At 44.9% G+C, this 12,560-nt stretch overlaps 1 protein-coding gene across 6 annotated transcripts in view; it reads right to left on the reverse strand.

Moving 5' to 3' along the window:
- Positions 1 to 12,560, reverse strand: part of LOC117579432 (collagen alpha-1(XVIII) chain) — a 52,325-nt gene that overhangs the window by 21,857 nt on the left and 17,908 nt on the right. For 3 of the 6 annotated variants that reach the window (XM_034265316.1, XM_034265318.1, XM_034265319.1), the window contains exon 2: positions 9,232 to 9,530. The exons of 2 other annotated variants lie outside the window; for them this stretch is intronic. In XM_034265316.1, the coding sequence (XP_034121207.1) occupies positions 9,232 to 9,381 (150 nt within the window). In that variant the 5' untranslated portion in view covers positions 9,382 to 9,530. Of the gene's footprint in view, positions 1 to 9,231; positions 9,531 to 12,560 lie in introns of those variants that run through there. One more of the 6 variants, XM_034265317.1, reaches the window with a different exon arrangement.

Here is a 12,560-nt window from a genome sequence, read left to right on the forward strand (position 1 = left end):
CAAGTTAATAGATAATTAACCATGGAAATTGTCGCGCAACAGTTTACAAATATCATCGTGTCATCGTCATCGTCAGTGATATCGTCCTCGCTGTCGCTGCCAACATGCGTAAGCACCTTTTGCCGAGCCCCAAGCGAATGCCGTGAGCCTTGCTTGTGCCGTACGACCTGCACAACAAGTTTCAGGTGTCTCTGGTATGACTTGGGGTATGCGGGTTTGGGCGGCTGTGCGAGTGTCTGCCTGACGCTGGCGTGCGTTCAAGTACAAAAGAATTAACTCTAATTACTTTGTAATGTTGATTAAGTCCGTTAGAGGCATTAAATATGTAAGCGACGTTTTGACATTTTCAGCATGTTTCCATGAATGTGTGTAAGGAATCGTGATTGTGTCTGAACTACATTTAAGAGTTATGAAAGCTTGGCGCCTGTTTCTCTCCTATGTCTCCATCTTAGAGCTCAATTTTAATATGGTTAGATTTTCGGGCCACAGAAATGTTAAGCAGCTCATCAAACAATTTGAATCTCAATTCATTGTAACTTATCTCTATTGCCGAATTCGATGCCATACACATTGAATTGAATGGGAGAATACTGAAAAGGCCGAATATAAATTCAGTCTTATAGCCGCCAACGACAGCCGGACGACAGCCGACAACAAACAAATGCCACAGTCGGAGATATCACGCTCGCAACTCGACCTGTAAAAGGTAGTCCGGGGTTCGGAGCTTGGCCAGAAGGTGGCCTGTGGGTCATGGCACAGTTTCTAAATCACGTTCTGACAGCCGGTCAGCCCTCAACCAAAGGAAACTCCAAAGCAACAGCAAACAGAAACGAGGATAACAATCGCTACCTCAAAAAGTTGCGCACTTTTTGTAATTTTATTTTATTTCCGCTTAAATGCGTCAAGCTTTCCGGCTTGCTCTCAGACCCGATTTTAAAGCTAAATTATACATATGTAGCTACATTACATTTTTACTGTCGTTTCTCTGTGGGTATCTGAAGGGCTGGCGAGGGCAGCAGCGGCCAAGTCCAGATCTTAATTCTATGTACACTTGACTTTCTCGCTCTTTTTTGACACTTGGCGGCCGTTTCGCATTTTATTTGATGCCCATTTTCATTTTCTCAGGTGTGTTTTTTAGCAGTTTTCCCAGTTTTGTTTTGCATATAATCAGAATAAATTACTTTGCACATTTTGCGGCACATAAATAATTTAAGACAAAGTCGCATCAAAGCGCAGGGAGCAGGCAAACCAACAGAGAAAACCCGAGGCACATACACATAAACATATCCCCACTGTATCCCCACTGTCCGTGTGCAGCGGCCAGAAGTGACTGTGTAAATAGAGGCAGAGGAACGGAAACGGAAATGGAAACATAAACTGGATGTGAATCTGGAGCGGAGAATAAGAAGGAGATGGACAGGGAATATGGAATAGGGTGGAGGAGGAGAAAGAGGAGGAGTCAGGGGACCAAAAAAACAATGAGACGGCAAATGCCAACCGCATAGTGACAGATTTTTTTTAATTTTGCTAAAAACCTACGACTAATTCTCAAACGAGCTGACACAAATCTCGAAAAGTTCCTGCGCCAACATTTTTGCAAAGCTGCCTGTCCCTCCGTCTGACGCTCCGACTGTCACGAGTGCCTATGTGACAAGCTGGGGAAACATTTGAAAATACATACATAAGTATACATATATGCAATACAAATATATATATGTATGTATATGCACATTATAGTGTTCAAGTATACTTGTACACATCAAGAGGGCATTATGAGCTCTGCCAAGGAAGCTCTTCTGGGAAAAGCTGTCCTTATGAGGTTTCAGGGCATGCGGTTATAAGTTCTGTAAATGGGAAGAATTCACTTAATTTCCTTTCCTAAAATTGTATCAAATTATCATTGGATACCTCATCAAGAGTACTTTCCTTTCTGTGTATCGTTGGAATAAACATTGTTAAGCCTCATATACTCCGTACTTTATTTCGAGCACCATCAAAAAATCTACAAAACTCATAGACCCACTGCCGTGTACATAGATACTACATCCAAGCCCAATAGAAAAGGAACAGTTTATTTATGGGCATAAGAGATATGTTTAGAAAATACACATCGCAAAAATGTATAAACCTGAGTCGAAAATATGTTTGTGCACCTGCTATTTACGTACAAAGACCTCATGAGAAGCACTCAAATGTTGTGCCCACGGGGTGCAATAAAGATGAATAAAATATACACAGCTAATTTAAAAAAAAACACCCAAAGATTTAATTGATATTCGTATTTACTTTTCTGAGCTGATAAATAACAGTAATTATTAATAAAAAAAACTAAACTTCATATTGTGGGTTGGTATATTTTATAACTATAAGACATTTGGAGCAGTTAATCAGTTTTATATAAAATACTTTGATAATAGTATCCTCTAATTTTTTACTCCGAGTGCTAGGCACGAACAGCAACTGGAACATCTCTTGCCAATTTCACTTATTCGAAACGAGTAACCCCCTCAATAAACCAACTAGTTGTATGTTTGCATAAGCCCAAAGGAACCCAAACAAAAAACAGATGGGCAACGCTGCGAGTGCCAAATAAAGCCATTCGCCGGAGGCTTCGCCTGCTGAGGATGCAGCAAAGTCAGCAGTGAATTTTAAATATGAAAGTATAATCAGAGTCAAGTTACCTCCTTCCTATATTTATTTCGGAAAGTAAATCACAAAATGTGACTTAAACGAGAAGGGACGTTTGAGAAGCTTCTTACGCGTCACAACTTTTATACCTGGCACTTAGTACTACATCTGCACCTTAGCGGTTATTTGTCAAATTCTTCATTTTTTCTTCATCTGTCATCTACATCATCAACACTACTCACACCAACACGCTCCTTTAGCTCGCCGCCCTTCCCTAGACCCACACACTGCAGACTCGCGGCAGAGGCAGAGGCAAAAGCAAAACAAAAGATAAGCTGCGGAACGGGGCGGGTTAAAAGTCGGTAGATGCAGCGGCAGGGGGAGGGCAGAGGCAGAGGCCGAGTGAAGCAGAAGAAAAGTGTGAATGAGAGAATTTGAAAAGAACAACAAAAGCTGCGGGACAGGGTGGGTTTAGCCACTGCAAATTAATTTCTTTATTGTGCCTATAATAATGATCCAATCGGATCCCAATTTGGTGATCTGATATATATGGTCCTTCCCTACGGAATGGCGTTTTTAGTTTTCTTTTATCTTTACATACAACCGTTATTCGCACAAATACAATATACCCTATTTACTCTTCGAGTACCGGGTATAAAAAACGTGCAATTAGATATCAATAATTTGATTTGAGTCACAATGAAGACTACAAAAATCCAAAGTTTTTCCTCGGAGCAATGGGAGAACTCAAGCTACTGCCCCTCTGGCGTCTCGCAGGTGTGTGACCGCATTCAAGAGCTGATGGCTCCCCGCACAGCCCTGATCCGGAAGATCGATGTTGCCCGTCGGCCGAGACGAACTCGGTGGTTACTTCAACGACTGGTGGACGGACTACACTATCTTCCCGCAGGCCCATGCCATCACAGATATGAGCGAGAGTAAACGATATAAGCACCAGTCGAGATGCCATTATCCAGCCGATACATTTTCAGGGTTTGCTGGTCTACACTCAGACCCTACACCCAGGTCTGCCCGCTGACCTTGAGCCAACCTTCCTAAAATTCCACTCAACGTATAAAAAGTCGAAGTTAAACACAGGATCGGAACCGGAAGATCGGAAGATGCTCGATAAACGTCAGGGCTGCTACGAGCAGACCAGTCGTTCCAAGGACAGCTCCGATTGCGTAAAACTGAAGTTCTTTGATGAGCGGAGCTTCATCCAGCTGCAGTACGCGAAGCCTTAAGGAGTTCCTGCACAACTTTATCTCCCTATTCGTGGCAGAGGCGGAAGGTGAGGTCGATGCCGAGGTTGAAGCCAAGGCCCCAGCCCATCCACCCCCAACAACCGACCGATCCAGGAAGTCGTCTTGTCGCTTATTCCCAAGCCATTGCCGCCCACCGCCGTAGCTTCTATTGTACTCTCAGACAGGCTCAGACACACATAACAGCCACGGGGACTCAGGCAGCAGTAATAAAGAGTTAGCCCCCAGTGCAATGGAGTATCTGGGAAAGCTTTTCATGCTTCAAAGTCAATATACTCGTACTAGTGTGCCATGTACAGAGCGCACAGTTTTAAAACGGTAAGTATGCCTTTCAGTTACGTGGTCGTGTGTGGTGACACACTTACTCCTCCACTGAGCCCGAGTGCTGGGGGCGGGGGGCGGCTGGGTGCCTGAGTTGCCCCTTGTCAATGGGCTGTTAGTTGCTCCGAGCACAGACGCCATTCAAGCGGAAATGCAGCACCGAAACCCTGCGCCGAACAACCAGCAACGGGCACACGGTAACGGAAAAAAAGCGCCAGAGGCAGAAACCTCCATGTGAAGTGTGTCATCAGTTTAAGGTTTTTGTGGGCAGCAGAGTGCGAGTATGTGCCCACCCAGGTACAGGACCAGGACCAGCGCAACCGAGGACCAAGACAAGGCACTCTCTCTCTCTCTCGATGGTCTCTGCCGAGCTCCGAGTCATCCCGGCCCGTATTTTCATAATAAACAAATGGGTTGTATGGTTGGTTGGCTTAACTTTTGGGCTGCCAGCAAGTCTCAGATAGCAAATACTCGTACTCGTACGGGCAGAGAAGTCGGTCGACGTCGACTGCCACCGCCACCGTATTTGTTAGCACAAATCAGTGCTATTTATATAGTGGCCAGGGGCTGGTGGAGCACGCTTCCCTTCACCCTTTCCCAGAGACATTCACTTCCAGCTGCACCATGCGTAGCGTTGTCAACACGCTTGCCAACTGCAGTTCGGCTCGAACAAAGGCTCTATCCAATTTGCTTCAGAAGCCACAGGGGCGGCAACACAGCAGCCCAGAAGAATCCTTGCAAAAGTAGAATGTTTCATACTGCTGCCCTCGCACCAGAAAGTTCGCGTCACGCAGTCAACATTAACATGCTGCTTATCGCTGATATGCAGTTAATGGGGAGGGATGTTTCATCATGAGGCACGGTGCAACTTGCGCTTCATGCTGTCAATGCAACAAGTTTGAGAGTGAGCAACCTGCTCGGTGAATCTGCCAAAACTTTGTTGTGCCTATCACACTGTCAGTATCGCAAAAGTCATGCAAAAGTTTCCACCCCAAAGCTCGTAGCCGGTACTGTGCCATCCCCTATCTATACCATCGACATCGGAGTGGCGGTGGGGATCGGGCCCTGGGCCACAGTCACCGCAAACAAAAGAGGCGATCCGTCCCCAAACTTGTGTTGCGGGAAAACAAAATTTATTATGGACGCTTGGTGGGGCGTGTCGACATCGACTCCGACTTCGATAGGGCATCTACGTGGGTGCGTACAGGGAGCACCCCGCCTTACTTTTGCCATTTACCATTTGCCAGCGAAACTAACATTTAGAGTGCCATGCTGCGCTTTAATAAAATATTATCATAAACGTAACGGAAGCTAGTTCCTCATATGCTTACGAGTAGTCCCAGCCCTCGCAAATAGGAATACGAGTGAGAGTATGAATGGCGAGCACATAATGTTTTTACCGATGGCATGCGAAAGCTTGGCTTCGCTCCTGCTGGATAGCAAGGGTATTATACGTTTTCATAAATCAAATGAATGGAGAGCTGCTCAATATTTAATGTCTTGCCTGGTGGAATTTGTAGCCATCAGATATGTGAAATTATATTTGGAATTTTCTGATGCAAAGCTCCTAAGCACGACACTCATGAATATGGAAAAGATTTTTTTCATTCCAAGTTATGGTGGTATGGGATTTACCTAGTCTTTCACAACCAATAATCGTATTATATATATTAAAACCATACATATTTTTATACCGAAGTATTATGTCACTTTTTTATTGAAATTTTGTACTTATTTTTGGATTTTAGAAGTTTATTAACATAAAATAATGTTAATATTATTACCTTCTATTTATTCTAAATTTATTATATTTTTTATCACAGTCGGATAAAAACTCGAGATACATATTTATTTCCGCTTTTCAACACTTGGACGAAAGCAAATGTAATATTATATCTCCATTTATTAAGCAAGAAGTTTTAGTCATTCCAAGAAAATCTCACTAGTACTGCTTGCAACTTAGATCCTGAGCGGCTGCAAAACTATCCATATTCTTCACTGTTTCCACACTGCACTTCTGGGTTAACTCGTTACTTTCGTCCCTAGCTTCCAGCTCTCCCCTCCCCCGCTCTTCTGCTGCTTCTCTGGCATTCGGATACTTTCATTATTTATTACCAGCCACGGTGCAGCGGGAAAATTGCTTGCTTACACGTATATTTGTACCAGTATGACTAAAAATGTTGGACAAAATCTAAAGGAATGCGCTTCCTGTAGTTCTTTGTTGCTCAATCGAGAGGGCGAGTGAGTGCATTTAATGGTAATGCTGGGCTACTTTGTTACAATCCTGCAGAAATGTCCATGGGTTGGAGTTGTAGGTTACACTTACGTTACATCTGCATGTGGATGTATAATAAGGACGACCTTACAATCTTATTATATGGGCGTATTAGGTTTAACTATTAATCCTGATTTTAATGGTATATTCTTTAGACAGAGGTCCCTTTTTCTGTCTCGGAGGTGAACATCATTAAGCGGAATTACCCAGCCAATAAACAAGAATCGACGACAACTAACACAATTCTTGGCTGGTCATAAATGTCCAAAAGACTCTCATCGAGTTGATCGGGAGCTTGCCACACGGCAAATGCATTAACTATAATTGGCATCGACTAATTTCGCTTTTGGGTAATTAGGCCCTAATGAAACCTAATAGACCTTGCTCTTGGGGTTGGTAACCACACGTCTAAGCCACAGGAGTTAGAGGGAATCAGTCAATAAGCCAACTGCCAACAGGAGGCGACTGCCATTGACAGCGCAACGGCACCGGATAAGCACATCGTATTAAACATCGACAAATTGCCTGTCAATCCACCTGTAATTTTTATAAATTTCCAATTGTAAGGCAACTAGCTGCCAGTTTGCGGGTGCTCTCTCCTCGGTTTTCCCATTTCCCGCGTTCCCAGCCACTGGGCTGCGTTCAGTTTCATGTCGTAGTTAAGATAGGCAAGAGAAGAAAGTAGGGAAACAGCGAAAACAACAGCCACCTCGTCACACCGGGCCTGGCCCTTGGTAATGGAAGCTACTGCTAATGAACCTATCGCCGACGCCTGTTGGCGTGCCAACGGAGACAGCGGACATGGGGGCAGCATGCAGAAATTACTTTATTAACAGCCTTGCCCACCCCCATCACACCGCACCCAGCATTCATTCCACCTGGCACTACTTCTCCCTCACACTTTTATTTCGATTTTTATTGCTAAACTTTGTTTCTTTGGTTTCTGTTTCTGCTTTTGCTCCTGGCGTTGTTTTTCCTTTTCCCTTTACGCTTTTGAAACATACATTTGGCAGCAGGCAAGCGGGAAAGATGGAAATAAGTGGGGAAATACGAGTAGTAGTGGCAGTAAAACCCACGACTATGTTTCCATATCGAAGTCAGCCCGTTAACGGCTGTCGACATTCACTCCGCTCCTTTGCATGCGACACTTTGAATGTTTTAAATGGTTTTTTATTGCCTCGCCCTCGTCCTGTTTTGCGGCTTGCCGTTTTCGTTCTCCATTCGCCTTCGCTGCTGCATAAAATTAGTTTAATCACTGTTTTCAGAGTCCAAAAATGGGCACAGGGGCCACTGGGAGGTGACGCGTCAGGTGAAGCCAGCCAAACCCATAAGTAAGCGTAAATAATGTCAAAGCAGTGCAACTATACTACACGTATATGAAAGGGAAGGCCAAATCCAGGGCTCCTCCCCTAGCTGCGGGTGTCAATAGAACCATTAATGGGGCGTGCTGACAAAATTAGCACGACAATTATGCAGGTATTAGTCAAAGTTTGCTCTAAATAGAGGGCTGGTCTCGATGGGATGGCCTTTGGGGAAGGAAAACGTATATTTAACAACGAGAATGGAATCATTAGATCTAATTGTACTCAAAAGGGTAAGTGCACATTGTGAAGATTCATGAATGCAAGAGCAAAATTCCATTATTCCAATATTTATCTTTTATGTTTATGCACATAAGAGGATAATGTTCAGTTTTTCTTCGCTTTCAATTCGATGTGGATGTGAGAATTTGATCCATTTTAAGTTCGTAATGCGAATAATTTGCAGCTATATTTGATGAGCTTAAAATAACAATTTCTAGACAGAAGCGCCTGAAGCGCCTGCATAATCAAACAATTCTTAAAAGAACACAAAACTCTTAATTGTATGCACATTCCGAAAAAGCATCACCAAACCAGCGGCGGAGAACGGAAACGTACATACGTATACGCTGTGTGTGCGCCATCGCCGCAAACTTGACCAAAGCTCGTAACAAGAAAAAATGTGTGTTCAAGGGCGATCGGACCCGTGTCAGTCTTATCAATTTATCTTTTGACCTGCCGGCAGCTACAAAATGCTTATAATGTGCCCTAATAATTGCAATGGGTTTTATTTGTGAGCAGCAGTTGCACATCCCCTTTCTGTCTGGGCGACAGGTGTGCTCGGCCAGGGCGAAATGGTCTCCTGTCATGAAACATTTGTCACAATAAACTTTATTTGTTTCCGTGTAGTGTAGGACTATGCTTTATTTGCTCTTCGCTCGCACTGACTGGAAGGATGTTTGCCAAGGTGTGGAATGTGTGGGAGTGTGTTTAAAAGTTTCCCCAACTAGTTGTGGGTTCTGGTTGTGGGTATGTTTGCAATGTGCGTGTTGGACGCGCATAAGCCGCGAGACACCGACACCCAGCCCCATTCGCAGTACCAGTACCAGTCGCAGTTCCAGTCCCCTCTCCTTCTCCCGGTTCTAGTCCCATCAGGAACGGCAGAGTCATCCCCGTCCAAGACCGCCGAGCGGTGACATTTGTTTGCATTTGAAGGGACAGGATGTTGAGCACTTAGCATTACACACACACTACACAGTTCACAGTGTTTAGATTCGTAAAGTGGTCAGAGCGTAGATGGAGCCGGAGACGGACCCGGACACGTGTTGATTATAACTATAATTAATTGGCCAGTTCTTTTTAATTAGTTGAAATGCCATTAGTTCAAGGACAACTCAAACCGTTAGCCGTTTCGGCGAAACAGGAAAGGGTTCAACTCAGTTACCTGTATCCTAGCTGCCACCCGCTCGCCGTTGTAGCGGTTGGGATTGAACCATCCCTTCGTGGAGCCCGTGACGAGTACGATGCCAAGGAGGAAGAACAGAATCAGCGCGGTAATCACGAGTTTCGCACGCGTCGATATGACCATTGCCATTTTGTACGATATTTACACCTCTCCTCTCACTATTTCTCAGGAGCAGGACCCGCGTAGCAAGAAGCACTTGGGGCACAAATGCGGAACCGGCGCGAATAAACGAGAAATCGAAGAACCGAACGGAATAGCGACGAATCGAATCGAATTGCCTGAAAGAAAATGCATAAATTGGAATATTAATTAGTTGACGGTGTGGGGAATCGGGCTGCTGTTGCCACAATTGCCACAACTGCCACACAAATGGTTTGGTTTGCTTTGATTTGGTTTGTCGGCGAATGTATTTGACCCGGTCACTTGGCCTGGTCTGGACTTTTTCTCGGGGATACTTTCATTTCAGCTTTTAGCTCTGATGCTGTGTTCGATATCGATGTGGTTGCCACCGATGCCTAATGGCTTTGTGGCTCACCCACAAGACGATGGCCCCCAGGAAGGAAGGTGCTTGCCTTGCCACAAAGCGTTTTTGTACACATGCCACATGCCACCAGCACACATGTACACGTTCGCACACAAAGGGCGCCTACAGTACGCCCCCTTAACAGGCACTCGAAGGGGGACTCAAACCTGTCCCCACACCCCTCACTCGCTTCCTGTAAACGCTACAAATGTAATACGTTTTATTTAATTCTGCTTCTCTTTTTTCCCGACGCTTGTCAGCATTTTCTCACTGATTTGCGGCGCAGAGGGTGGCGGCGGTTGAAAAACATAACCGAATGCGAGAAAAGACGACAATCGCATAGGCTCCCTGACACCCTGCAAAGTAGCGTTCCACAAAGGGGAATTTCCACAAGTTTAATTTTGAAGAAGTGTGGATGGTGGTCCGAAATGCCCTTACCGACACACGCAACAGCTGAGGGATGTCAGGAGAAGCAAACTTTATGAAAAGTTAAGCTGCCAACAAGTTTATTTGGGAGAAATATTGAATTATAGCAACGTCAAAAGCAAGGAACGATGAACGCAATTCAGCAGGAACGAGGAGTAACGGCAGCCGTACAAATTGGTCACATGCTCTCGAGACGTCTTGGCCCATATTTTTTTGGGAACCGCAATAAACCTAGGGCTCGGTCTCGGCCATAAGCCGAGTGTTTTCCAGAGGTTTATGTGAGCGTGTCCTTGAGGCAGCAGCGCCCCGAGGAACGGGTAAAAGTAAAAGCTAAATAAAAACTGAGCTGCAACTTTTCAACCTACATAATTGCGGCGAAAGTTGGCTTTACATCCTCGTACACAAAACATTCCAACTCGCACTCACACTCTGTCACTCTCACACTCTCGTTGTCATAGCAAAACAACGCATTACGTGGCTCAAAAAAGTATGCTACAGCCAGCGCATAATTACGATAATCGTGTCAGTCTAGAGCTACGCCACGAGTACCAGCAGCGTCCACTACCTCACGAGCTCACGGCCCTACCTTGAGTCTTTAACACCCGGTCGGGGCACGCCCCGGCTCAGGCCCAGGTTTGGGCCTTCTTCTGTGGCGGGGCGGACAACCAGTTATTGAGTCAACGAGTCGGCGGTGTAGCACAAACTTTTTTTACGCTCCCAAAAGCGTAAGCTAAAGGAAACTTTTTTCTGCCAAGTCAAGCGGCTTCGGGCCGCTCTTGCTCTTGGCCCTGCTTCCATTTGCAGCTAAGCCTCCTTATACTCTTGCTTCGCTTCCTCCTCCTCCTCCTCCTGCCACCTCGTGGTATTCTTCACGCAGCATTAAAATTTTGCGACTGCAGGCTTCTCAGCCGAGTGCTGGTGCTAAGGTCGCGTCAGAGACTGAGACCTACATTGGGTCTAAGGCAGGGACTGCGGCACACGAGCGCTGTTTAAGCTTAAAGTTTGACACGGCTCAAGTTTTTTAATGAAATTACCTTCTTCTTATTCCACTTCTTGTTCTTAATGAAAAGGGGCAAACTTGTGGCACAAAAAATGGCGCTAGGACCGTCGAGTGCGATAACAAATTTGGTATCTTCTCCAAATTAAGTACACAAAAATGAGTAACGACTTTTGAAGTTGTCATGGTAGCCGAAAAGTAAAATGTGACCGTAAAAGTGACCAAAAAAAGGGGAATAGTTATGCCCAAACCTTTTCGGACATTAGCGCCTAATGAAGATAATGGGCAAAATGTTTAAAAAGGGTTAAGCGCCCCACACCTGCCGCTGAACCGGAATTCAAGACCCAACCTCAACCCAAGCGCAAAACCCAAACCCAAAGCCGAGAAGAATATTTTATGTCAACTCATCTCATGTGGGTTCTGTTCTGGTTCTCTGTGTGTGGGTTTCCTTTGCTACGCTTCCGTTTGACATGTAATTTTTAATAAGCACCGTTTTCCGCACAAATTTCCCTTTCTCTGTGAGTCTTTGTCTGCAGCTATCTGTGGCAAGGTTGCGGAGGACGTCGTTGGGGTGCTGGGGCTGGGGCTGCTTCTGGCATACATATGTCACATATGTATCCTTAATACGAAGTTGGAGCCCGGCCAAAGTGTCCCTGGAAGAAATGTCTTCTGTCTAACCTCAGGCCTGTGACTTTTTTGAGCGTTTGATCGATAAGCAGCAACTGCCTGACAGCTCCTCCTCCAGAACGTGTCTCATCCCAGTCACTGCCATCGTATATGGTGTACCTATATGGTATATGTTTGTAGAACTGCTCCTGCCGATGGGAACGGGGACGCGTGTTCTCAATGATTAAAACGCGCTCATGAAGTCTTTGCCTTAATTAATAACAGCCCGAATAATGGAATATTGGAACAGGAACCAAAATGGGGCGTTGTTAAGCAGGCGATGCTATTGGGTTGTCTAATTAAAGTCAAAAATTTGCATAATTTATGTTTATTGGTTCCGCCCTATTGGTTCGGATGGCTTGCTGCCTAGGGATGGTAATAAAATTACAAAATAATCATAGTTTTTCATCAGACCCTCTACTTTTGTACTCATCGAAGACATTTCTGTTCAGTTCGCATTTTCTTATGGGTTTTATGTGGGCCCCTAAAACCCGTGGCCCCTTCAGGTTCATAAAAAAGGAACCCGAATATGTACGACTTTAACGACCTGCAGCTCTAGACGTAATAAATAATCCATTTACGGACATAAATACAAAAGGGTATGTATGGAGCACGAGTTCACCTATATGTAGCCGTGTGTACAACAATTCATGGCCGTTCTTCAAGCAGAAATAAATAGAACTAATTAGAATTCCA

Source organism: Drosophila guanche, unplaced genomic scaffold (assembly GCF_900245975.1).
Source record: "Drosophila guanche unplaced genomic scaffold, DGUA_6, whole genome shotgun sequence".
NCBI lineage: Eukaryota > Metazoa > Arthropoda > Insecta > Diptera > Drosophilidae > Drosophila > Drosophila guanche.